The sequence below is a fragment of the Borostomias antarcticus genome (genome assembly GCF_949987555.1).
Source record: "Borostomias antarcticus genome assembly, chromosome: 18".
Lineage (NCBI taxonomy): Eukaryota > Metazoa > Chordata > Actinopteri > Stomiiformes > Stomiidae > Borostomias > Borostomias antarcticus.
In genome coordinates, this window is record NC_140251.1 from 17,256,327 (window position 1) to 17,280,617 (window position 24,291).

Below are 24,291 nucleotides of genomic sequence, written 5' to 3' on the forward strand. Positions count from 1 at the left end.
CAGACAGAGAGAAGGAGTTCTGCTGACCGTGAGGAACCGTCCAGGTTGGCTCTGTGGATGAAGCTCAGCTTGGCGTCGGCCCAGTACAGCTTCTGCTCGTCCAGGTCGATGGTCAGCCCGTTCGGCCAGTAGATGTCCACCTCCACGATGATCTTCCTGTTGCTGCCGTCCATCCCCGCCCGCTCGATCCTTGGCTCCTCCCCCCAGTCCGTCCAGTACATGTAGCTAAGGAGGGGAGAGTCGTCAGTCGTCAAAATGCATTCGGTTCGGTCAAACTCACTCTTTTAGCCCGACCTCCATTTTGAAATTTGTAAAGAGGACTGCAAAGGAGAACATAGAACAGAGTTCAAATGTGACCAGGGGACCAACACTACGGTTAGAACATAGAACAGAGTTCTATCTGACCAGGGGACCAACACTACGGTTAGAACATAGAACAGAGTTCTATCTGACCAGGGGACCAACACTACGGTTAGAACATAGAACAGAGTTCTATCTGACCAGGGGACCAACACTACGGTTAGAACATAGAACAGAGTTCTATCTGACCAGGGGACCAACACTACGGTTAGAACATAGAACAGAGTTCTATCTGACCAGGGGACCAACACTACGGTTAGAACATAGAACAGAGTTCTATCTGACCAGGGGACCAACACTACGGTTAGAACATAGAACAGAGTTCTATCTGACCAGGGGACCAACACTACGGTTAGAACATAGAACAGAGTTCTATCTGACCAGGGGACCAACACTACGGTTAGAACATAGAACAGAGTTCTATCTGACCAGGGGACCAACACTACAGTTAGAACATAGAACAGAGTTCTATCTGACCAGGGGACCAACACTACGGTTAGAACATAGAACAGAGTTCTATCTGACCAGGGGACCAACACTACGGTTAGAACACCAGTGCCAAAACATGTAGTCATCAATCACCAGGATCGAAGATGGCCAAGTGCTGTATGTGAACAAAGTGTGACTCCTAGCCTGCTCGTTTCCCGTTACCCGCGGTCTGTGGTTGACTCTGTTTTTCCATCGAACAGCCCGACTACAGCCTCCGAGGGGCTACAGCCTCAGCTAGAGGTTAGTATGGAGCCTTCTTGGCTAGAGCTAACGCTAGCGCTACGGCTAGAGCCTAATATATAACCATGTAGGCTGGGAGCCAAATGGCGTATGACACAGAAATAATACTTTATCTATCTTATCTTTATATCTTATCTATCTATAACCTCACTGGCTAGAGATACATAGAGCCATAGCTAGAGCTACAGCTAGAGCCTAATATATAACCTCACTGGCTAGAGCTACGTAGAGGGACAGCTAGAGCTACAGCAGAGCCACAGTTAGGGCGAATTCAGAGCCCCAGAGCTACGATAGAGCCCCAGCTAGGCGCTAATGGAAGGATCCAGAGTGACGGAGGAAGGGTGTGGTGGGTAGTCTGTCAGAGTTCACATGTGGGACACTCTCAGGTATGCAACTCTCCTTCCTCACACCCTGCAATAACGCTCTCCACCCAGTCTGTCTGCCACTTTCACTCGCTCCTCCTCCCCTGCGCTTTTTGGGAGGACGCACGACGTAAAACATTCCGCGAGATAATCCCGAGAACGAACGGGCTTGGGGTTTACAACCTAAACCTAATCTGGGAGCTAAATCTTCCAGTGCGTCGGCAGCAGCCGTTCCGAGGTTGGCTTGGGGTCGTTTATCCCAGCGGTATTCCATTGTGATGTGAAGGTCAGCCCCGTAGCAGATACCCCCCCCCCCCCCATTCCTGTCACTGTAAAGATTACAATAACAGTTCCTGAGCTGCCCCTGACGTCGCTCATCAACCGCAATGAAGGGGATTCCTCCGATCTGACCCTGGTGAGAGATGGGCTAGAGAGTGTTGCATTCTGAAACACCACCAAACATGGATATATATACGCCGTTCTGTACTTTTAGCTCCCTCTCAGACGTTGCATGTGCCGACAAGAGCCAATGTAAGCAAAGATATTTCATTCCTTCCAACGGCAGACTTTGAGGAGAATAAAAGCTGACGTGTAGAATGGATGGCCCCGGTCAAAGAGCTGCTAGTGGCTGATTAAAACCCGACAACACTGCGCACCAACTGACACAGTTTATACCACAGAACAGTTTAGCATTCCTTTGTCCAACGGGGTAGAAAAAACAATTACAGGCCAGGAAACGAGAGTTTGGAGCGCGAGAGAGAGAGGGAGAGAAAAAGAGAGAGAGAAAGAGAGAGAGAGAAAATGGGGTGGCTGAGAGAGCAAGGGAGAATAAAAGAAAGAGCAAGAAAGAGGGGAGAGAGAGAGAGAGAGAGAGAGAGAGAGAGATGGAGAGAGAGAGAGACAGATTACTCATTTAGCATGTGGAAGGAGCGACAGTGAGCATGTCACCAGCGGAAACACTTCTCAAGCCTCAGAGCAGCTGGGAGACCAAGCATGAAAACCAGCACCCTTTCACTCCAGAGACCAAGCCCATTACACCAGCCAGGGTCTGACTGCTCAACAGCATCTTTCACAATTAAGAGCTTCCCTCACCTCTCTCTCCCCCTCATCTCTCTCTCTCTCTCTTTCTCCCTCATCTCTCTCTCTCTCTCTCTCTCTCCCCCTCATCTCTCTCTCTCTCTCTCCCCCTCATCTCTCTCTCTCTCTTTCTCCCTCATCTCTCTCTCTCTCTCTCTCTCTCTCTCTCTCCCTCATCTCTCTCTCTCTCTCCCTCATCTCTCTCTCCCTCATCTCTCTCTCTCTCTCTCTCTTTCTCCCTCATCTCTCTCTCTCCCTCATCTCTCTCTCTCTCTTTCTCCCTCACCTCTCTCTCTCTCTCTTTCTCCCTCATCTCTCTCTCTTTCTCCCTCATCTCTCTCTCTCTCTCTCTCTCTCTCTTTCTCCCTCATCTCTCTCTCTTTCTCCCTCATCTCTCTCTCCCTCTCTCTGCCTCCATTAGAATTCAGTTACAGCTGGAACAAAGAGCAGGTAGAACAATGGCTGGGCTGTCGAGGAATTAAGACGTTTAAAAGGCCAAGGAGGGTAAAGCAGACCCAGACCCAGAATAGACCTAGGTACCCAGACTAAGACCCAGGCCCAGGCCCGACCCAGGTACCCAGACTAAGACCCAGACCCAGACTAAGACCCAGGTACCCAGACTAAGACCCAGACTAAGACCCAGACCTAGACTCAGACCCAGGCCCAGACCCAGACTAAGACCCAGGCCCAGACTAAGACCCAGACTAAGACCCAGACCTAGACTCAGACCCAGGCCCAGACTAAGACCCAGGTACCCAGACTAAGACCCAGGTACCCAGACTAAGACCCAGACTAAGACCCAGACCTAGACTCAGACCCAGGCCCAGACCCAGGCCCAGACTAAGACCCAGACTAAGACCCAGGTACCCAGACTAAGACCCAGACCTAGACTCAGACCCAGGCCCAGACCCAGGCCCAGACTAAGACCCAAACCCAGACCTAGGCCAGCCAGGTTTGAGAGACACTCCAGAGCTCATTTGCATACCACACATGCCAGGTGAATATCAGGCTGTTATATAATATCAGACAGAACCCCCCTGCTGCCTCTAGAGGTCTGGAGCAGGGCTCCATGCAGAGCGCCTGCTATTAGTGATTCATTGTGATATGCAAATCGGTGTGTGTTTTGCAAAGTGACTTTGAAGAGAGTAATCGGTCACAGAAGGTGGTGCGAGTTGAACACAACACACTATCAAAACCTCGCGATGAAGAAACAGCCCAGTCGTCCATCACTGCCAGGCATGAGCAAACCCGAGGCCGAACCCAACCTTTGCTTTCATGCTCAAATACGAATGTTAATCAGTTACAAAACGCCAAGTTCTAGAGTTTGAAGTCCACATGTTGGCGTAGAAGAATATTTGAAAACGGCACATAGCCTTGGCCTTGTAAATATGTTGGCTGAGTCCACACTTCTCCGCGGTCACTCTTCTAAGCTACCGACACGATTCTATTGTATTGTATTCTATTCTATTCTATTCACAATAAATCTGTCAGCTCGAGAGTGTCCCCGAGGTCGCGCTCTTTCCGCTGACGAAGCGACGGGCTTTCCCAGGTCGTACGGAGGGTAAAGACGGCCTCGCGCCCGGGGGACGCGGAGCGAACGTGAACCTGAATTAGAACCGCGGGACCCTGGGAGGAGAGAGGTCACACACACAACACAACGGCAGGAAGCACACACTCTGCTGACTCGCAGGCTTCCCACCTCCGCGCCTCTCCAGCGGATCCATAGGCGAGCCATAAATACCTCCGCACGGACCGAGGGGCTTCCTGAGGACCCCCCCCCCCCCCCCCCCACAGACAGAGCGAGGCCAAGAACACTTGAGTAAACAGCGATGGCCGCTCTGGGAGGAGTGTTTGATATTAAAGAGTGATATTAAATCGGTATTTATACCAGAAACCACTACCCTCTTATACTAGTTTTACAAGCATATGAGCACAAGTGAGGGTTAGGTTTGAGCGTGAATACATTCTAGGGAGCCGTCCTAACGAAGTGTGACTGGATCGTCTCCGTGCCGTAGCCCCGGTGTGTCGGTCAGGCGTCGGGCCAGCGCGCGGTGCTCACCGGTGGGCGGGGTTCAGGGCGATGGCCCGGGGCTGGTCCAGGTCCTGCCAGAAGAGAACCTTCCGGGATGTCCCGTCTAGATTGGCCACCTCGATCCGGTTGGTCTCCGAGTCAGTCCAGTAGAGTTTCCGCCCCAGCCAATCACAGGCCAGGCCATCGGGCGAGTCCAAACCTGAGACCACCACAGTCTGACCGGTACCCAACGCCTCCTTCACAGCTGCAACAGGGGGGGGTCAGGGGTCATGTTCACGTTTACTACACTCATGTGATGAGAACTCCTTGAAATTCCATAGGGTTTTGGAAAGAAACGTAACGTAATTTCTCAAGCTTACAGTTGGTGGACTGGTTGTAGAACGTCTGTTTGATGGCCTCCTCGCTGACGTCGGTCCAGAAGATGAGGCCCTCGGAGTAAAGGAAGTCGACGGCGGCGGCGTCCTCCAGGTCGCTGACCACCACGGCGGACTCCGCCCTCCCGACCTCCGCGTCCACCAGCCTCACGTCCCGACGGTTCGCGAACAGCAGCAAGGGGGTTCCTGGGAAATAAAGTACGATGGTTATAGGCGGCTTGAGATGGGAGAAAAAAAAACATACTTGTGTGCGCACACACAAACCTGCCCGCAGACACACATCAACATACACATAGAAACACAAACACACACACACACTGCTGTAGCTCAGTATATATGATTGTATATATCATTTACCACAGGTCTACAGTTGGTGTGAGAAAGCAGAAAAGGTCTGAAACGCCACAGTAGCCTTTATTTCACATACAAACGTAACAATACGCGACAGACTAGCACGGCCTTGAACCCAGACCTCTAGCTTCCTGATCACAGGTGAAATCAGACGAAGCTGGCATGAACATCAGACCGGGGACGAAGGAACCAATCGGAGCCGAGCTCCCACTGCTCCTCGGGATGACTTCCTGTCTGTTTCCTGAAACGGGGGTAGAGACCCAGACTAACCGCAATTTACAGCGCTGTCTACATGTCCTCTGAACAGCAACCCTGGCTCTGGGCTAGCGAGGGAAGGACCGCGGGGCCCGTGAGCCGAGCTGAGCTGTTGATCCATAAATCACACACATCAAACTCAACCCCTCACTTCCCCTCAGATCCTCGGGCTTTGACTAAGAGTGCGTCTAACATAGTCGATCTCGACGGCGCAGAGAATGCGGACTCCGCGTCTGTGTTGTCGGAGGTACACTTGGATCGCAATGCTGCTCATGCCCCTTGCGTGTGTGTGTGTGTGTTGTGTGCAGTAATGTAGATGACAATTCGCAATAGCGAGTGTCAGGATAAACCCGGAGAGATCTTACGAACTAGTTCAAAGTTAGAGTCTTTGTCTATTTCATAAATCGGCTAATATCTGCCAGCTAGATCCTCTCTTCCCAGGTATGGCAGGCTACAGGTCGGATGTGAAAGAGGAGAGGTGTGACCTACAGAACCTCAGCACAGCACAATGGGAACAGTATCACTGCCTGCAGGGGCCGAAAACTAGAGGAATGCTAGCTACCAGTACCACCAGGCTCTTCTAATAACACACAGGCTACTGCTGCACCACAAATACACCTTCGTATAATAACAAGTTCACATTGTTAGGCTGATGCTAAACCACAAACACTTTCAACTTAAAACAAACACCGCCAAGGCATTTCCGCATGTGACAAATAAAATAATGCTAATACTATGTGTGAGAGAGAGAGAGAGATAGAGAGAGACAGAGAGAGAGAGGATGAAGAGAAAGAGAGGAAGATTTAGAGAGAGGAGGGGAAGATATAAAGAGAGAAGAGACAGAGAGTCACCAGAGTTTGAGGGAGTCTGAGCCCTAGACCACCAAAAGCCATCAGGGAGGATTCCTGACACCTCATCCCCCAGTGAATACATAACAGTGGGGATTATTCCGTCCAAAGCTCCCCTCAACAGCTGCGGTCTTTATGAGCCCTGGGAATAGAGACCAGAGGCTGGCGAGCTCCGCAGGCCTGACTGACCACACACTGCAGACCAGATCAGACCAAACCAGACGATCACTGACTTACAAATCACCTGGATGGCATTCGTCACACGTGAAAAGTCATCGCTCGTCATCACGCTCGTCCTAGGCGGGGGGGCGGGGGGGGGGGGGGTCTCCCAGGTCCTCCAGAGGCACGGCGGAGGTGGACGAGTGAACCGGCCGGACACACCGGATCGGCGAGCGTGGCGCCTCGAGGCCGAACGCACATGAACACATGCGCGCCGCCCCGCCCCTGACCGGGCCAGCCGTCCATCTCACGCCCTATCAAACTAACAATGCCGGCTCTCTCCCGAACAGCCACGGGCGGCCCCAGGGCACCAACACTCGCTCTCAGGAATGCGAGAGCCGTCGTGTCCGACCTGATTCGGACCGTCGTGTCCGACCGGCTCGAACCGGCAGAGCGATCAAGTCTGCGGTCTATTAACATATATAACATATATATAACATAACATAGCTTATATAATATAACCCTAGTACACAGCCATCTGGAGATGTGGCGTGGCGTTGTTTAGTGTCATAACAACAGATTAGGAGTAATTCTAAACTTCACCACCCACCCAACAGACTGAGCTATTACACCACTGAAGAGGGGGAGAGCGCCTCAGTCAAAAAGCACCTGAACAAGATGCGCACACGTGCCCACACACACACACACGGGTACACACACACACATACACACACATACAGTACACAATCTCAGAATCTCTGTCTGTTTAGGGTTTGGACTGTTATTGTGCAACTGTCCAAGCCAAGGACCTCAGTCCTGACTCTTGACACACATCTCTCTCTGACGGGTACATCCCATAATGTTGGAGCTGCTAAGCTACGAGGCTACGAGCCGCCAGCCTCGCCTCCTCCTGAAAGGGGCTGGAGGAGGAGCACCTGGGTCCGGGGCGCTGGTGAGGAGCGAGAGGAGCACAAAGGAACAGCTGAGGAGTCTGAGCTTGTCACTGGGATTACCAATCAGAGAGAGAGAGAGAGAGAGAGAGAGAGAGAGAGAGAGAGAGAGAGAGAGAGAGGAGGGGCCAAGGGGGAGGGGTGGCTGGTTGCTCTACGAGCCTCAGAAGTGCCCTGAAAAGGGGGGGGGGGGTAAAAACAACTTCTATGGTTCTAGGATAACACCCCCCCCCCCCCATCTTGAAAAAGACTATAGCCTCCTATATTCCCTCCCCTCTTCTTTCTAGTCTTGTTTTGTTCTGGTTGGGAGGAAGACCAACAGCTTCCTCCCTTTAAGCCTTATCAGCGAGTGCGGTGGGATGTGAGGTGTCTGACTGTGTGTGTGTGTGTGTGTGTGTGTGTGTGTGTGTGTGTGTGTGTGTGTGTGTGTGTGTGTGTGTGTCTGTGGTGTCTGGGTGTGTGTGATTGTTGGGGAGAGGGAAGCGGAGGAAAAGATGTTATGGGGATTGAGAGAAATAGTGTGTGTGTATGTGTATGTGTGTGTGTGTATGTGTATGTGTGTGTGTGAATGTGTGTGTGTGTGTGTGTGAATGTTTGAATGTGTGTGTGTGTGTGTGAGGGGAAAGGACAGACCCAAGGGGAGTCAGGGCAGCCTCCTACACCAGACTTCCTCTCAGCTGAACTCTCTACATACTTGGCTGCATTCAAATGAAACAAATAACCTGCTCATATTTCCAGAGAGAAACGTCAAGGAAAAGGTTCATTCTCGTCTTTCCATTCCAACTCCCCTTTAATGCCAGGAGTTTTACATGAAGTGTTAAAGGATAGGTTTTACATGTAGTGCTGTGTGAAAGGATAAGTTGTGTGTGAGGTATATTGCTCTTCAAAGAACAGGCTTAATAAATCCCACATTCACAAGAACAGGGAACTTATGGGTAAAATAAGACCACAGAAAGTGAAAGGAGGTATGAGGAAGTATTTCAATAAGTGTATTGTGTGTCTTAAGCCCTTTTTTAATTTGTGAAACAGGTCAATCTTTGTCACTCACACACGCGCAGAGACACACAGCTCAATCTCCAGTTTGACTCTGGGAGCTTGACTCAGTGTTATTGACACTAGTTCTGTGTTTTAGCCTGTGAGCGTGAAGTGTGTGTTACATCCTCTCACCCCCTCTCTACATACCTTCAAAGCCACAGTCACTCCCAGCTTCTCTCTGATACACTGGCTACTGCTTATTCCACACAAGGAACACATGAACAGTCTATAGATGGGACGATTGGAATAAAGAAGACCTATGTGGATATTACTATGGATTGATATAACTATAGCAGGCCTATATATTCTATATAACTAGTCTATATGTGAATCATAATAACCAGGGGGTTACCAGCAAAGCAATGTTAATAAAAAATAACTAAATTGAGGATGAATACATTTATATTTTCTTTGTGATAAATGACAATTTGCAAATACTGTATCTAAACCCTAAACCATATATTTGCCAGCAATTTTCAGGAACAAAAAAAAAACGTATTTGAAAATGATCAGCCAAACTTCTATTTAGCCTCAGACAAAAGCATTACAGCATATTGCAGAAAAAAATCCTAGAAAAGGCACATTTATTCCCTGCAAAGATTTTGAAAAGAAAAAAATCGTAGAGAAAAACCCAAAAGTCGAATCTTGGGAAACAGCTGTGTAAACCATACAATATTTCATTATTGTACAAAGACCTAAGTAGAAGCCAAAATATAAAGAAGCGCCCAGGAAATCTGCCATCCCAGGAAATCTTATTCCTAGGAAATGAAGCTACTCATGTCAGCATGCATTGAAGGTGCACACATTGTTGTAATGGGCTACACTGTTGTAATAATTAGGCTATGGTAGTACACATTTGCCTTCTATTCATCAGCTGTGTTAAGGTATACAGTTTGATACAAATAAATCAAGTGCAGTAGCCTATTTAAGAGAAAAATACATTTAAAGTAAGTTTCTTTTTCATAACTTAATAAAAATGGGCTACACTACTATGTGCTTTCCAAGATCAACATTATTTTGGAAGCAGAAAGAGCTCTTCTGACACCCGACACCGGAGATCGATCGGTTCGCGGTGTGGCGAGGCCTCTGAACACACGAAATACTCTCAAATACACTTCTCAATCGCTTCTCGGGACAGAAGTCATAAAGTGTCTTAAAGCGTATCTGGCAAAGTTATAGTAAAGTTATAGTAAAGGCCTATTCATAAAAACGATAGCACACGTCACACAGTGCACGATCGCCTTCAATACGTTACGCTACGTTGTGCCACAGGTTATTGCCTATAACTTTTATAAAAGGCTCCAAACGTAATATATAGCTTACATCCAAAAGATAAATGTATTGTAAAATAGACATAGGCTAAATATGCCTTAGCATGTCGTAGCATAAGCTATTCCTTCCCCACTCCACACACTGTTCAGGGTCCATGTTATAACCATGTTAGAACTTCACCACCTTCGAGCGCAGTAGCCTAGGAGCAAAACTAGAACAGCCTACTTACCATGAACTATCGAGAGCAAACTACTAAAAAGCAGTAATCCTGCAAGTAAAACACCCATTGCAAGTGCTCTCTGCTTTAATTCCATAATTCCGACTCCATTCTTAGGGATATTTGTGCTGAAGAAAGTTGGGAATCCGTGCGGGTGTCTTGGCCGCTGCTCTCTGCTCCAGCCCGCTCTACTGCGGAGAGGCGCTCAGGGGAATGACAGAGGAAACCGGGTGACGTCACCAGACAGACGTAAAACACTCGGTTTTACCGATTGGTGTGATGGGCCTATTACATTGTATTTGATTCTTTTGAAATACCACCACTGTGAAAATGCGTTGTTCCCTAATAGTTATTGTGCTGATTGAGATTTGTGGATATGATAACCAATGTGAACTAGCCTACCACACTCAACTAATACAATCCCTGGCGTGTGCTCCAAGGCGAAAGAAGATGCACTTGTGAGTTCTGTCAAGTAGTAGTACATTGGCCTTTCCTATGTTAAATGCAATTATTGCTAGGTGCTTTGGATAAAAGCGTCTGCTAAATGACTGTAATGTAATGTAATGTATTGCTCCTGTGGGCCACAGTCAGACCTATATTCTGTTTAACAAGGAGAGACTCCTGTCTCTTTAGATGAACAGGTGACCCCACCTGTCTGGGACATACAATGACGGAGAGAGAGAGTTGAAAATCCTATAATCTTCCCATACCCTGTAACGTTTCAGTGACACTTTATTTGTCGACAGTCTGCAGATGTTCAAGTAACAATTCAACTTTCTACCCGTCAACTCTAACCCTCTAACACAAGGCACTACCAGAAAAGCAGTATACTGTAATGAGAAATGCTTTTAATTTTCATTTTGTTACAAGACCCCGGGCAGCTCTGCAAACATAGAAGATTGTGCCAATATCCTGGCAACGAGATAGAGAGAGAGAGAAAGAGAGAGAGAGAGAGAGAGAGAGAGAGAGGGGGTGAGTGAGTGAGTGAGTGAGTGAGTGGAGCTCGAAGAATGCTGATGAATGCTAAGGTTCTCCAATTGGCTTCAACTCTAAAGCGAGGGAAAGTAAAAGCATATGTTCTTCTCTTTGTGCGTGTGAGTGAGCTGGGCAGCGATTCCCAGCCCAGAGAAATATGCCATAATGAAACATGTCTTTACAGTCACCTGCGCAATATACCCCTCGGCTCTGCCTTTGATCTGCAGGCCTTTCCCCACAAATACAAAAAAGCCCTGCTCCCATTGGTCTCCACTGCTTATAAATATCGGGCTTTGCAGTAATATACCCACGACTGAGTGTAACAAATACCCCTCACTCCGTAACCAGTTCCACCTGGGACAGGCGCTCTCCAAACAATGGGCTTGCACAGGCATCATGTCGGACAGCTTATCGCTAAAACCCCCTGCTGCTACCGGGTCCTCGGGCCCCAGAAGATTCTGAAGGAATATTGCGTGACCTGAAGGCTGTGATTTCCTGCTGTCTCTCATTCTCACCTGACAGTCCGAGCTCGATGGTGGGACAAACTCATGACCAGTCGAACTGGAGAGCAGTCTGAAATCACTCTGTTATATAATATTATGCCATCATGATTCGCAGCCTATTCGTGGATAGTCTTACTAATGGAGTGGGAGCCATCTGCGCTGACCGGTCTCATACTGAATAAAGCCGTGGTTATACTCCCAAACGGACGCGGAACCCAACAGCTGCGGACATAGGGGTTCATTTTAAGCCCTGGTGATATTTTCCGTGTCAAGGGTGCCAGGGTCCGTGTGACGTACATTTCATCATCAGAGGGTGTCCGCATGCCTCCCATTGTGACTGTGTGTAGCCTACTTGTCTGTGCACCCTCCATGCTAAGATTTATCATCCAACATACTTTAGTTCTCCGTAGGAGCCGAGAAAACAAAGTGTCGGGAGTATGCTGATGTCCAAGCCATGCCAAGCATGTCAAAATATTTGGATTGCAATACATTCCACAGGAGATTACACCCTGGAAGATTACACCCTGTGCTTCCCGTTTCAGAAAAGCACATTCACCATAGTTTTTCCAACGCATTTATGAGTGCCCCATTGACTTCCATTGTAAACCAGTAAGAACCTATCGAAAAACTGCAGCTAGCTCAATACTGGAACAATCAGTGAAATGATGGTCTCTGTTTCAGGTTTCATGGTAGACTCGCCACAAAATAGGGTCTAAGGTCCCAAATAGTGAACTTATCCTTTAAGCTTCCATAGTCACTGGAACTGTGTTGGAGAGTGAAAGGGATAAGCTATCATCTGGACCAGCTGTACAGAGCTGTTTGGGTCAGAACAGTGGAGTGGTCGGTAGACAACAGTTATAAAAAGTTATGGAGTGCTTACTTGTAAAAGACTAAAATCAACATGAAAACAATGAATGTTTTCTTCTTTTCCATTAAACCCCACTTTTACTCAGCAAGCAGCGTAGCCCGGGGAAGCAGTTTGACTGCTGTTGGCCTGGCCATAGAGAGTGGTTTGGAAACTGGAGTTTGTGTAGATCTAGGCTGGTTCCCTTGAGAACCTGGTAGTGGGGAAGGAGGAGGGGTCATAACATCCAGAGTAATGGATGTCTGAACCTAGAAGGCAGAGGAACAAGGAGGGTTTAAACAAGCACAAGAGAAACTCAACATAAAAACCATCTTCTGACGCCAAGAACTGTTCTCACATGAGTTAGTTCATAATGGAACCCATGTTTTTCCCCTCGTCCCCCCCCACTTCGACGTAAGAGCAGCCCCCCTGGAGTGCTTGTTCTAAAGGTGTCGGACCACCACCAAACACTCCTGTTACGACCCCCCTCGCCCCTACTTATTTTCATCTGCCAATTAATCCCCAAAACCAAAATTTCCCAACAGACACACGCAGGCTTGAGCCTCACGTTCCCAGGAAACCATTACTGATCCACAGATGTGGGTTTGTTTACCACCTTGATTACAGCAGACCTGGCTGATGTGCTCGTCCAATAAACAGCAAGACCTCTGGGAAGCAAAGTCACGTCTCAGGGTCTAGCAGGCTCTTTGTGCTTCTCTTGGTTCTGGGAAGAAAACCAGGCCAGGTCCAGCCTGGCTTATGTGCGTGGCTGACTTGTTTCTGTTCAGGACTGGTAGGACGGAAGCTAGTCATGCCACTGAAATAGCTGTGAAATGACATGAAATAATGTCTGATAAATTAAGATAGGTCTTGTCGCCTGGACACATCAGTTCCAATGCTAATCCAGCACAATAAGAGCGGGATATCCAGTTAGCTCATGAGCTGACAACAAATAGCAGCTGCTTCCATAACATTAATGGTAGCGGTCAGTGGCTAAAGCAGTTACACTGATGATAACATAAAGTCATCCCCACCGGGAACCCCGGTCTCCTGGGTGGGAGTCCAATGCTCTCACCACTACTCTACTTGTGCAGTGGAGATCGGCAGGTTGGTTTTCATTCATTCATTCAAAAGTTTATTTGGACAGGACAATGTGCACATACATAAAATGTTCAAGAACATTAAAATGGATACACCAGATTTAGCTCAGAGCTACATTCCATCTGTAGTCCTACATGAAACATATAACAATAAAATCAACTAACCGACAACACATGATACGATGAAAAGGCAAGAATACGAATTGTGTGTGTATCTATCTATCTATCTATCTATCTATCTATCTATCTATCTATCTAGCCAACCATCCGTCCATCCATCCATCCATCCATCTTGTGTGTGTGTGTGTGTGTGTGTGTGTGTGTGTGTGTGTGCGCACCACCTAGTGGGGACAAACTTGATTGCTCAAGAGCCAATTCTTCAAGGTATGACAAAAGTTGTCATATCTGCTGGAATTTTTTTATGTTACTAGAAAGCCTGTTCCATTCTTTGATAGCCTTAAACCAAAAGGCAGATTGGGCAAAAACAGACTTTCTTAGTGGGACCTTGCAGTTACAACTAGATACAGATCTTAGAGCTCTAGAGCTTTGATCAGAGCAAGACTGTACATATTTTTTCAAAGGGGGGGAGCAGCATTATTAATTATTTTATGTACTAGTCGAGTACATGAATAATTAATTAAGTTGTCAAAATTAAAAAATCTGTATTTAGGAAGAATGACAGTGGTGGTACCGTCTGGGTTTCCTGTCAAGTATCTTGAGGGCCTGTCCATATAGGGATCTGATCTGGTTTACAGTGGTTTGGTTAGCTTGGGTCCAGCATGGCATACAGTATCTCATATAGGACAGGAACATAGCATCAAAATACATTCTAGCGGCTTCGATGGTAAAAGAGTTTCTAATATGTCGGAAGGTCATAATGTTGAGCTTTAAAACCTGAGACATTTTCTTGATGTGTTTCTTAAAACTCAGTTTAGAATCGAGTGTCACACCCAGATATTTGAAATCTTCAACATTTTTTATCACTTGCCCCTTCACAGAGACACATGGATGGATACAGCATTTACCTTGTTTACTAAAATACATAGACACAGTTTTATCAGTATTCAAAGTGAGGCGCGATTGTTCAAGCCACTCTGCCACTCTATCCATTGTTTCAGTCAGTTTGGCAGCAACCTCGGCAGAATTTCTCCCATGTGCAAGCAGAACAGTGTCGTCAGCATACATAATGTATGTATAATAATATCCACTCCGGCACAGACAGAGGGGAGGTCATTTATGTAAATTGAAAACAGGAGAGGGCCGAGAATCGAACCTTGGGGCACCTCTATACTGCAGGCCTGCGGAGGTGAGATTTTGTTTTGGCATCCTTCTTCCAGTCCATAGTGTGGGTTGGGGTTGGCCGATTGGGACAGGATCTGACGTATAAGGCAAGGGGTAAAGGTTGGAGTGAAAGGATGAACATGTGGAGGTTTGGGGTATAGTCCCATAAAGTCATCCCTCTCCCAAGTGGGAGTCCAATGCTCTCACCACTACTCTACTTGTGCAGTGGATATCAGTGGGCTAATTTTGGTGTCTTCTTGATTTCGGTGTGTTGGGACTAATGCCTCTTGTGGTGCCAACAGAGAAATGCAGCCCAACATTGTCCGGAGTAACAATATATTAGGTGTACTGGCTTACAGCTACGCACAAAAAAATGCAGAAAAAGAGCATATTCCAATGCAAGCCATATCATGGATACATGTTGTAATTTGTACAACACTATAGTGTAGGCCTAATAGCTTACTCTATACATTCAGCTTTCATCTCGGGTAGTTTATTTACGGTGACATGGCTCCTGGAGGAGTGCCCGGATACATAGCCCGGGTGACCCCTCACCCAGGCTCGGGGTGGTAAAAGGATAGCCCCTCGGCTCCGAGCCTGGGGAAAAGAGGAGAACACAACACCTAACCCGCACGAAGAGCAGCCATTTATTCATTAAAAAAAACAATATTGTGATTCAATTTCATTCACCACTCACACCACCATTATTTATTTTTTCCACCTTCTTTTATAGTGCATTAATATGACTTCGGTTGGCACATCTCACAGGCCGTCAGCAGGCCTGTCCGTTACATGTCCCTTCACAAGAGCATCGGAAAGTCTCTTTTGGTCTACTGTTTCCCTCGGGTCGTGGAATGGAGTTCATTCATAATGGCTAAACAATTCCCTTGGCTCACGACATTAATGTGCTTCAGTGCTACTGTGATCGTTTTGGCATCCATCCTCAATCCAGGGAGCGGAGTGGTAAACAGAGGAAACAGGCTGGTCAAGAACAAAGACAAAGCCATGAAAAATGGTCCCCATTCACCCTGGCTGAATAGCTGATATAAACATATTACTTTAGTACACGCCTCATAAATCAATGGAAACAACTACCTCATAAGTGGTCAATGGAAACATATGGACATGTGTTAAATGTAAACAAATCTAATAAGCTATACCTTTTCACCAAAACACCGCACTCCCAAGTGACATTCAGAGAGGAACGCAACTGACTAGAACAGTCTATGGCCATAATCCTATGGGTGGGAGACGTGGAAGCATTATCTGCATAGAAATATAAGACTTAGAAATGAATAACATTGAAATGTAAGACATACAGAAGTCCGTCTTTGGAACAAAGTCCGTCTCATCATCAGATCTCAATGTTTGTACGTGTTAAGACGAAAGAACCACGTCATTATGATACAGTCGTCTTCTTGGATGGACGCACAGCTCGACTATTCTACAGACGGACTGAAACATTAACGAAGACAAACAGAAACCTCACAGAAGGGAAAGTCTGTGGGGTGATAATTTGGCCCTTGGGCTGGTGACCAAGAGGTGCATATCTTGGCTAACCATAAGAGCGTAAGGCCTGAATAATGTTCACAGCTGGGGCAACTTATTACACATATTTTGGAAAGAAAATCTCTATGAATCAGCCTGCATGGAGAGCGTTAAAGACGGATCATATTTCTTTTAGTCTACAGAGTCTGGTGTAACACTGACAAAACAGTATCAACTGGAAACTTTTTAAACTCTGTCCGCACCTCCAAAAAATAACAGAAATAACTGTTAGAAAACCGAAAGAATAGAAATATAAACAAATATTGAAAAATATAAAGGAATATTGAAGTAAGTGAACCCATGTTGGAAATGTAAACACACCCTGTCCATTCAGTCATCAGACCCCTGAATCTGTGTACATCCCGTTAATGAGATAGTCCACCTGGGTGTAGTCCTTCCTCCGGTAGCTCTCGTAGGCCTGCGTCATGAACAGGGCCACCGTGATCAGGAAGAACAGGAGGCCGAACACCATGACGGCCCACAGGGCGGCGGTATCGACCAGCTGTTTCGCCAGGGGGGCCCCGGCCACTTCTATGACGCTCCCTCTGGGCCCTGCTGCGTCCTCCATCTTGGTTCCAGCTCCGCTAGTGCGGGCCGGTGGAACCTTGGGGTTAGCTGTGGGGCTGAGGGGTTCCGGAAGGGCTTGGGCTGATGGCTTCTGTTCCGTATCTGGAGGTGCTTCTGTGGCAGTGGATGTTGTTGTCGTTGCTGTTGTTGATGTGCTGGTAGTTGGTATTGCTACTGTTGTTGTTGCCGTGGTGGTGGTGATGGTGGGTATTGGTGTAGTTATGATGGGTGCCTTTGCTTTTGGGGTAGTAGAAGTGGTCGATGTTGCTGTGGTAGCTGGTGGCGCTGTGGTCATGGGAGCGATTGTTTTTACACTCATCGTTGATGTTGTTGTGGTGGTTGCTGTAGTTGTGGTTGTTGTTCTTGCAGCTGCTATTGGTGATGATGTTGATGCTGAGGTCATGGCTGGTCCAGCTGGCGCGGTCCTGGTCGTACCCACGGGACCCGCGCCGGTCACCGGCTGAGGCCCCGCTGGGGGGGTCATCACTGGGCTCTGGGTGGCTGGTTGGTGTGAGGGGTCCAGGGTCCAGTCTGCTGCGGATGCGTTGTTGACAGGGTTTTGCTGCTGTATGGGGGCTACAGGCTGGGACACTGAGGAGTCAGAGGAGGAGTTCAGGTGAGGGAGAGCGCCTCCTGCAGACGAGGAGGGCCCGCCGCTGATCTCACTCTCAGGAGAGGTAGAGATGGTCTGGTTGAGGGAGGAGGAGGAGGGGCTTGGTGCTCCGGTGGCGTTATCGAGGGACGACCCATCAGAATTCAGAGTGATTCCAGAAGAGGAGCTGTTAGACTGGAGTTCTGTTGGGGATCCGGGAACGGGGTCGGTACCTGGATCTGGTGATCCCAGGGCTACTGCTGCTGGTCCATTGTTGCCATGCAAGCCCCTGTTGAACTCTGACAGATGGAACAGAAGACACAGTCACTGCCAGCTTCCTGAGAGATCAAAGTATTGAGGACATTTTTGCTTTGTGCATAAAAAAAGCTTTGTGTTTCAGAAAAAGTAGTCTATTCTACTCGGGCCCAGCTACTTTCTAAAGGACCTCAGAAAGGAAGGCGAATCTGAACGGCTTGTTGAATCATATTTTCAGAATTTGTCTGCCGACAAAAGAAACTGACTGGGTTTTCTTATTTCACAGTTTGTGTGTTAGTAGGCCTCCCGTTCCATCAGAGAACCAAATGAAAATGTAAATACTTCATATATTCATATTAATTTACCAGTCAATTGTATAAGTGTATAGACTGAAAATGTATACGCTTGCTGAAATCAAGTTTATCAGTCTTTTAATTTGTTATTTCCTATCCCTGACCCAATGCACCGTTCACATCACGTCCTGAGAAATATGTGGCCTTGATGAGCTGTACCCACAAGTATCTGCCCTCTGATAACTGCTGCACGGCTGTGCTGCTGTACCAACGTGATGTGAAGAGATTTTGCGTTGACTCTGTGACCATCTCTCTCCTACATGCATGTTGAATACAGACTTTAGAAAGAAGTTTCATACATGAAGCAAAACAAAGAGTGAAGACAAGAGTTTTCTTTCACATACTGCGTCACGTGTCGTGGGTGAGGGACAACACGTTTACTATCTGGCTCGTCATATTGATTATTACACTGATCATCGACTCATCATTCTCTCTCAGATGTTTTCCTGTGGTTCAGTGAGAACATAGCTACCTTCTTCTGTGAGCAGGTCCACGGGGACATCCTTGCAGTTTGACACGTTGAAGCAGCTCAACAGAAAGCAGGTGTTCTTCAAAAAAACATAGCGATCGCACGACGAGTTCTTCGAGCCTGTGGTGTGAACACAGAGACATGGATGAGGATGCAGCTTACTGCATGCAGCCCAAACGTTAGTGACGCTACAATTTCAGGAGCACAACACGAGGACAGCACGAGTCCAAACTAACAACACTTTTCAGTCATTTTAACATCCTTTTCATGTACACCCTTTCATGTTTAATGCCTGTTTTTTTGGTCATCCTTATTCGCAAGTAAGTAGCCAGCCGCCATCAGAGTGTTGACTCTGAACATTTTCCTGGGGTCTACTTTTCTGCCCCAGCAGGCGAGGCCCAGTCTGGGAGGAGAGGAGAAGCCCAGATGGGAGGAAAAACAGACCTGTTTACGCCTCCTTTGATCCCTTCAAAACACTCCTGTGCGTGTGTGTGTGTGCGTGTGTGTGTGCGTGCGTGTTGCTGCAGCAGCAGGCAGCACACCTCGGTCTCCACATCCGGCCCTGCGTGCCCTGGTGGCTCTCATCTCCTCCCTTCTCCTCTCTCCTCTCCCCACGGCAGAGCCACTGATGAGGGGACCAGGTGAGAGAGGAAAAGAGAGACACCAGCAGCCCCTGAGCTGGGCTGGCTGGACCCCAATTAGAGAGCTTAGTCTGGCTAACCCCGGCCTTGTCTAAAAACAACCCGCGACTTTGCTTCGCTTGTGCTGGTTAGAAAGGACAGGATCGGCCCAGGTATAATGGATGGTATCTAACGCCGAACCTGCTTTGTGTTAAGATCTACACGTCAAGGCAGTGAGGGGCTAGACTTACAGGCTCAGGGAGGTTCAGGAGAACAAGGCCGAGCCGGTTACCCTACGCTATCTTCCTCAGGTCTGGGCTATCAGTGATCGCAGTGTGTTATTCTTAAGACTATGTCAGGGAGAAGAGGGCATTTCGACTCATTTGCAGCTTAAACATCAGGCGAAATGATGATCAGATCAAGCTGGGGGGGAAAAACGAGGAAGAAAAAAAGTTGAGAAAAAGAGCCCAATCTGGCCCATTACCCCATTCCTGGTCAGTGATAGCAAACTAATTGAACGAGCAGCTGGCTGTGTGTTTGAAATGCTTCCCCAGCTGTTCCAAGCGCTGGAGGGAGAGGAAGAGGGGGAGTGTGGAGGCCTGTGAGCTGGGATGGAGGGGTGAACAGGGGGTTTCAAAATCAAAAGGGGTACCGGGGGGGGGGGGTTCCTCTTTAGTCCTTACGTTACCGTAGGGTCACTCTATGGCCGTTTATTATGTATTTATAGTTCGCTGCCATACCACACATTACTACGCTACCAGATGGTTATAGCCAGTGACCTTGTTTTCATGTCTGAGAACCCCTCCTCTCCCTACCCACACCGCATGGTAACCTGCAGCGCTACGGCAGCCGAGCGCCGTTCCCTGCCGGTGGCCATGAGAGAGGGAAGAGGGACGGGCCTTTCCAGACGCCTCCTCCCCTGAACGTGGAGCAGAAACGGTGCCTGGGGGGCATGCGTGCTGCCTGCCTGCCTGCCGTAGCGTCAGGTCTTCCTGACTCCGGCCCAACGTGTCGGTGGAGACGAGACTCGCTCAGGTGGAGTCTGAGCAGCGTGTGTGGGAGGAAGAGGTGTTGTGAGATTTAATTAGAAAAGAACATGTCATGACAAAGACCGGAGGGGCACGGCTCGCCAGGGCAGCAGCGCAGCGCCTATAAACAACACAGGCAGGCCTCAGCATCCCTTTCATCTTCAATCTGAAACACATGGCTGCTTTGAAATTATATGTCCTTCAAGTAGAAAGATGTGATTTGGGGAGGGAGAAGAAAAAACCTGACATATGGCTTTCCTTTTTTTTCTTTTTACAAAGATGATATTCAAAAGACTACTCCCATGGCAGCCATTTCTCCTTCTTTGTCCAGGAGGTAAGCGTGGAGGTATGTAAGCGTCACAGAGCTCTTTGACTTTACCAGATTGTCAGACAGTGACACAGCGCATTTGACTGTGAATAAATAAAATGAGGTCACTACACTGTTGTAGTCGTATCCATCTTCAACATTATTTGATGAGGCCCCTGTCCTGAAACGACCAATAGCTCCACCACCACCACCACCAAAACACTTGTGTAGATCGGAAAAGACTGAACCGATTTATAGGGCTGGGTTAAAAAAAATGATTCAGAATCGATTCATGAATCCCAAAATCGATCTTTTATTTAATGAATGAATTAATAAATGAAGGAATGAATAGTTCATTCATTCATTCAATGATTCATTCATTCATTCATTTTTGGAAATCAGTATCGATACCCAGCCGTAGTAGGCCTGTTGGATGTGTTGCATAACTTGGCAGTCATGTAATTAAGGTTACAGAAAAAAGAAAAAGTTTTTAGTAACACTAACCTAATCGATATTGAATCGAATCGAATCATGATAATCGATTCTGAACCTTGTGAATCGGAATCGAATCAATTCTTGAAATTCGAATCGATACCCAGCCCTACTGATTTATGCAAGATGGAAACTCAAGCCAGCTTATTAGAAGACAACAGCCATCTTGTTTTGACCAATCCAATCCTTTCAGATCTAGTATGCAAGCAACAGGGGAGCCAAAAAGGTTCATTTATAGAATAGGTAGCAGATCATCTACTCAACAAAACTTACATGTTTTACTGCACTCTGGCTGGTCAGTCATGGCCTGGGTGTCCAGTATGAAAGTCTGACCGCTGGATGACAGGGCTAGACAAGGCAGCAGCAGCAGCCCCAGGCCCAGTATCAGGGAGGGGTCCAGGAGAGGGCTCGGGGTCATGGTTAGATACTCACACGTGAGGGACACACACAGAGGGGACACACACACTGGGAGAATGAGAAGGTGGTGGTGGACGGAAGGAGTCGTCGCAATGAAGGCTGGGGAGGAGGACACGGCGTCACCATCACAGCTCTGAGATCTACAGGGCAGAGAAGAAAGGACAGAGGTTGAGGCAGAGGGATACAGTATGCAGCAGGGCATCTTGCTGGATTGCTGACAACATACAGAATTGTGTGTGGCCTGCTACTTCCACGCCACAATGTGCCTGCTACAATCATATTCTCTTCTCAGTGTATGTGCTTAAATTATAAAATGGCTAAGGACAAATCTACTTGGGCCTCAATATATTACCCAAGTTAGACTAGGCTACATGCTCAATTTAGGCCTAGAAAGTGAATTTTGGCTTCAGGCTAAAGCCCTGAAGAGTTACAGAGTCAAAGGCTGGCTCAAGGGCACCATCTAGCAGGCATACACTGAAACTGCAAAGGTGTGGACTTGGATCTGCACGAATTCAGGCAGCATCCTCAACTTTCTGTGCAAAAGTAGTAGTGCTCCCTTTAGTGCCTGCTTCCGTAGGCTACACACATCCAAGACTACCCTCAGTGTTAGCTATTCTGCTGTAGGTGTTAGTTATTATGACAAGACTAGATACGGTGTTAAGACTAGCAAGACAGTCCTATAACATACCCCACCTCACTATTCTCAATGGGACTTCCTACATCCTGGTCAACTTCGAAATCTATGTTTACAATCTCTCTCTCGCTCTCCCTTGTTTACAGTCTCTGTCACAGCATGATACAGATAAAACAAACTGCCAATCCAAATAACTAACGATATCATAATACCAGTTAAGATGAATACATTAGCCAACATCCTCTCACCATTGCTGTCCGTGTCCATAGACGACAACGTGTTCTCAACTCTTCCTGCTCTGTCCTCTTCCTGGTTCTGCCTTCATTGTAAACAGTGAGCAAAGTGTAACTGGGGCAACAGTCAAGTATACTAACAGTCAAGTATACTAACAGTCAAGTATACTAACAGTCAAGTATACTAACGCCCTGCCAACGTGGAGCTCAAGTGACCCCACAGCTGTTCCTGCTCATTCATCAAACATTGAGCAAGCAATTATAATTTAAGTAACGTTACAGTGCAAAAGCATGGTTAACTATCTACCAGGTCAGGCCCAACAGACCTTAGATATACGGTCATAGACGGGCTCACATCATGAAGTAGCCGACTAGACTTAGACAAGCGTAGTTTCCTAGATAGCTCTGTCTAGACAGCTGGTTGATATCCCCTCCCAACTAGCTCCCGTTAGCCAACTAGCAAACTAACAAACTGGCTTCTAACGCAAACCTAACAAGCACTAGTTCAAACGGAACAAGCACTAGTTGTGATTTCCAAATAGTTGACTTACCGTCAGAAGCCACCGCCGCTAGCATCTATAACGAGACTATCCGCTAGCTGTGCATCTATAACATGACCCTATCCGCTAGCTGTGCATCTATAACATGACCCTATCCGCTAGCTGTGCATCTATAACGAGACCCTATCCGCTAGCTGTGCATCTATAACGAGACCCTATCCGCTAGCTGTGCATCTATAACGAGACCCTATCCGCTAGCTGTGCATCTATAACGTGTTAGTGTGAGTAGCCAACTAGGTAAGGCTACATAGCAAGAGCCCAGAAGGAAAGCAGATGCATACTAGCTAGCAAGCTCGCCCAATGTGTGTTAGTCCGGTAGGGATAGACTCGCTAGCATACAGGGCTAGCTATTTGTTAGCCAGCTAGCTCCCTTCTAGACAGCTACCTAAGGAACGTTGCTTTTTGGACAGAAGATGCCAGCAGCAGTCACCTTATTATAACATCCTCGGTCACCTTGTTATAACATCCTCGGTCACCTTATTATAACATCCTCGGTCACCTTATTATAACATCCTTGGTCCCCACAGATCACTTATTGTCGTCATTTGCTTTTTTAGTTTTGCACGTGAGCTAAACGGGCACATTTTAAAGGGAACCCGTGGCCAGCCCGGGATACCGGGGTTCACGAGTAACGTTTTCTGCTTCTTCTTCTTTACTCGGGTTTAATGGCGGCTCGCATCCAATATGTTGCATTACCGCCCTCCATTGGAGCTACCTGGCTCCACAAGTCAAGTCGTTATCGTTTGCTCTTTTTGTGCGTGGCTCCATGGTGGCCCTCCATGGGCCGGCCCTCCATGGGCCGGCCCTCCATGGGCCGGCCCTCCATGGGCCGGCCCTCCATGGGCCGGCCCTCCATGGGCCGGCCCTCCATGGGCCGGCCCTCCATGGGCCGGCCCTCCATGGGCCGGCCCTCCATGGGCCGGCCCTCCATGGGCCGGCCCTCCATGGGCCGGCCCTCCATGGGCCGGCCCTCCATGGGCTGGCCCAAGCCCCCAGAATCAGCTTTGGGCATTGAAGCCACCATGGGCTTTCAGGCCAAGCTCGGTATTGCAAGTCACGTGACGGCATGCGGCCCAAGACCCTTATTTCCCATCGTTTGTGGATTATGATAGATAGGGCTAGAAAAGGAAAAAAATAAAATAATCTGGGTATCTTTCAGCATCAGAGACCAATCTAATCAATATAAACTTTAATTCAATTTGTTTTTTTTGTTTTTGAGGCCACCAATACCTGTATCGAGCCCATTTGAGAAACATGCTGTGAACGAGCCTCGGGGACGCTGGGCTCGCGTTCATGAGTCCTGCGAACTCGGCGGAAAACACGTCACCATAGGAAGACCCGCCCTACTCTGCCTCTGATTGGATAGTTTTAAGGAAGTCATATGTAATGACGTCGGCTAACATTTGCTATGCTTTTAGCAATGAAGCTGCTATGATCATGCAAATCATAGATATGAACGTATGTCTATGATGCAAATGATCATGACATGTGG

At 47.7% G+C, this 24,291-nt stretch overlaps 2 protein-coding genes across 2 annotated transcripts in view; both read right to left on the reverse strand.

Moving 5' to 3' along the window:
- The window catches only part of LOC311320951 (low-density lipoprotein receptor-related protein 5-like), a 32,334-nt gene extending 22,139 nt beyond the window's left edge, over positions 1 to 10,195 (reverse strand). Inside the window, 4 exon segments of the mRNA XM_084452818.1 lie at positions 28 to 225; positions 4,588 to 4,804; positions 4,920 to 5,120; positions 10,034 to 10,195. Coding sequence (XP_084308944.1) covers positions 28 to 225; positions 4,588 to 4,804; positions 4,920 to 5,120; positions 10,034 to 10,118 — 701 coding nt within the window. The 5' untranslated portion in view covers positions 10,119 to 10,195.
- Positions 10,196 to 15,477: 5,282 nt separating this feature from the next.
- On the reverse strand, positions 15,478 to 22,328 carry cUnh11orf24 (chromosome Un C11orf24 homolog). The gene is made up of 4 exons (XM_084453031.1): positions 22,255 to 22,328; positions 21,229 to 21,512; positions 18,512 to 18,628; positions 15,478 to 17,730 (listed from the first exon to the last, which is right to left on the reverse strand). Exons 2-4 carry the CDS (start codon positions 21,371 to 21,373, stop codon positions 16,610 to 16,612), a joined length of 1,383 nt encoding a protein of 460 aa, XP_084309157.1. The 5' UTR covers positions 21,374 to 21,512; positions 22,255 to 22,328; the 3' UTR covers positions 15,478 to 16,609.
- Positions 22,329 to 24,291: the final 1,963 nt, after the last annotated feature.

Bases quoted from the DNA above. Each gene is read 5' to 3' on its own strand.
- cUnh11orf24 (XM_084453031.1), bottom strand. From the start codon at position 21,373: ATGACCCCGAGCCCTCTCCTGGACCCCTCCCTGATACTGGGCCTGGGG. The intron at 18,629-21,228 runs GTAAGTTTTGTT...TTCACACCACAG, and splicing joins GCCAGAGTGCAGTAAAACAT to GCTCGAAGAACTCGTCGTGC. The intron at 17,731-18,511 runs GTAGCTATGTTC...TCCATCTGTCAG, and splicing joins GGACCTGCTCACAGAAGAAG to AGTTCAACAGGGGCTTGCAT.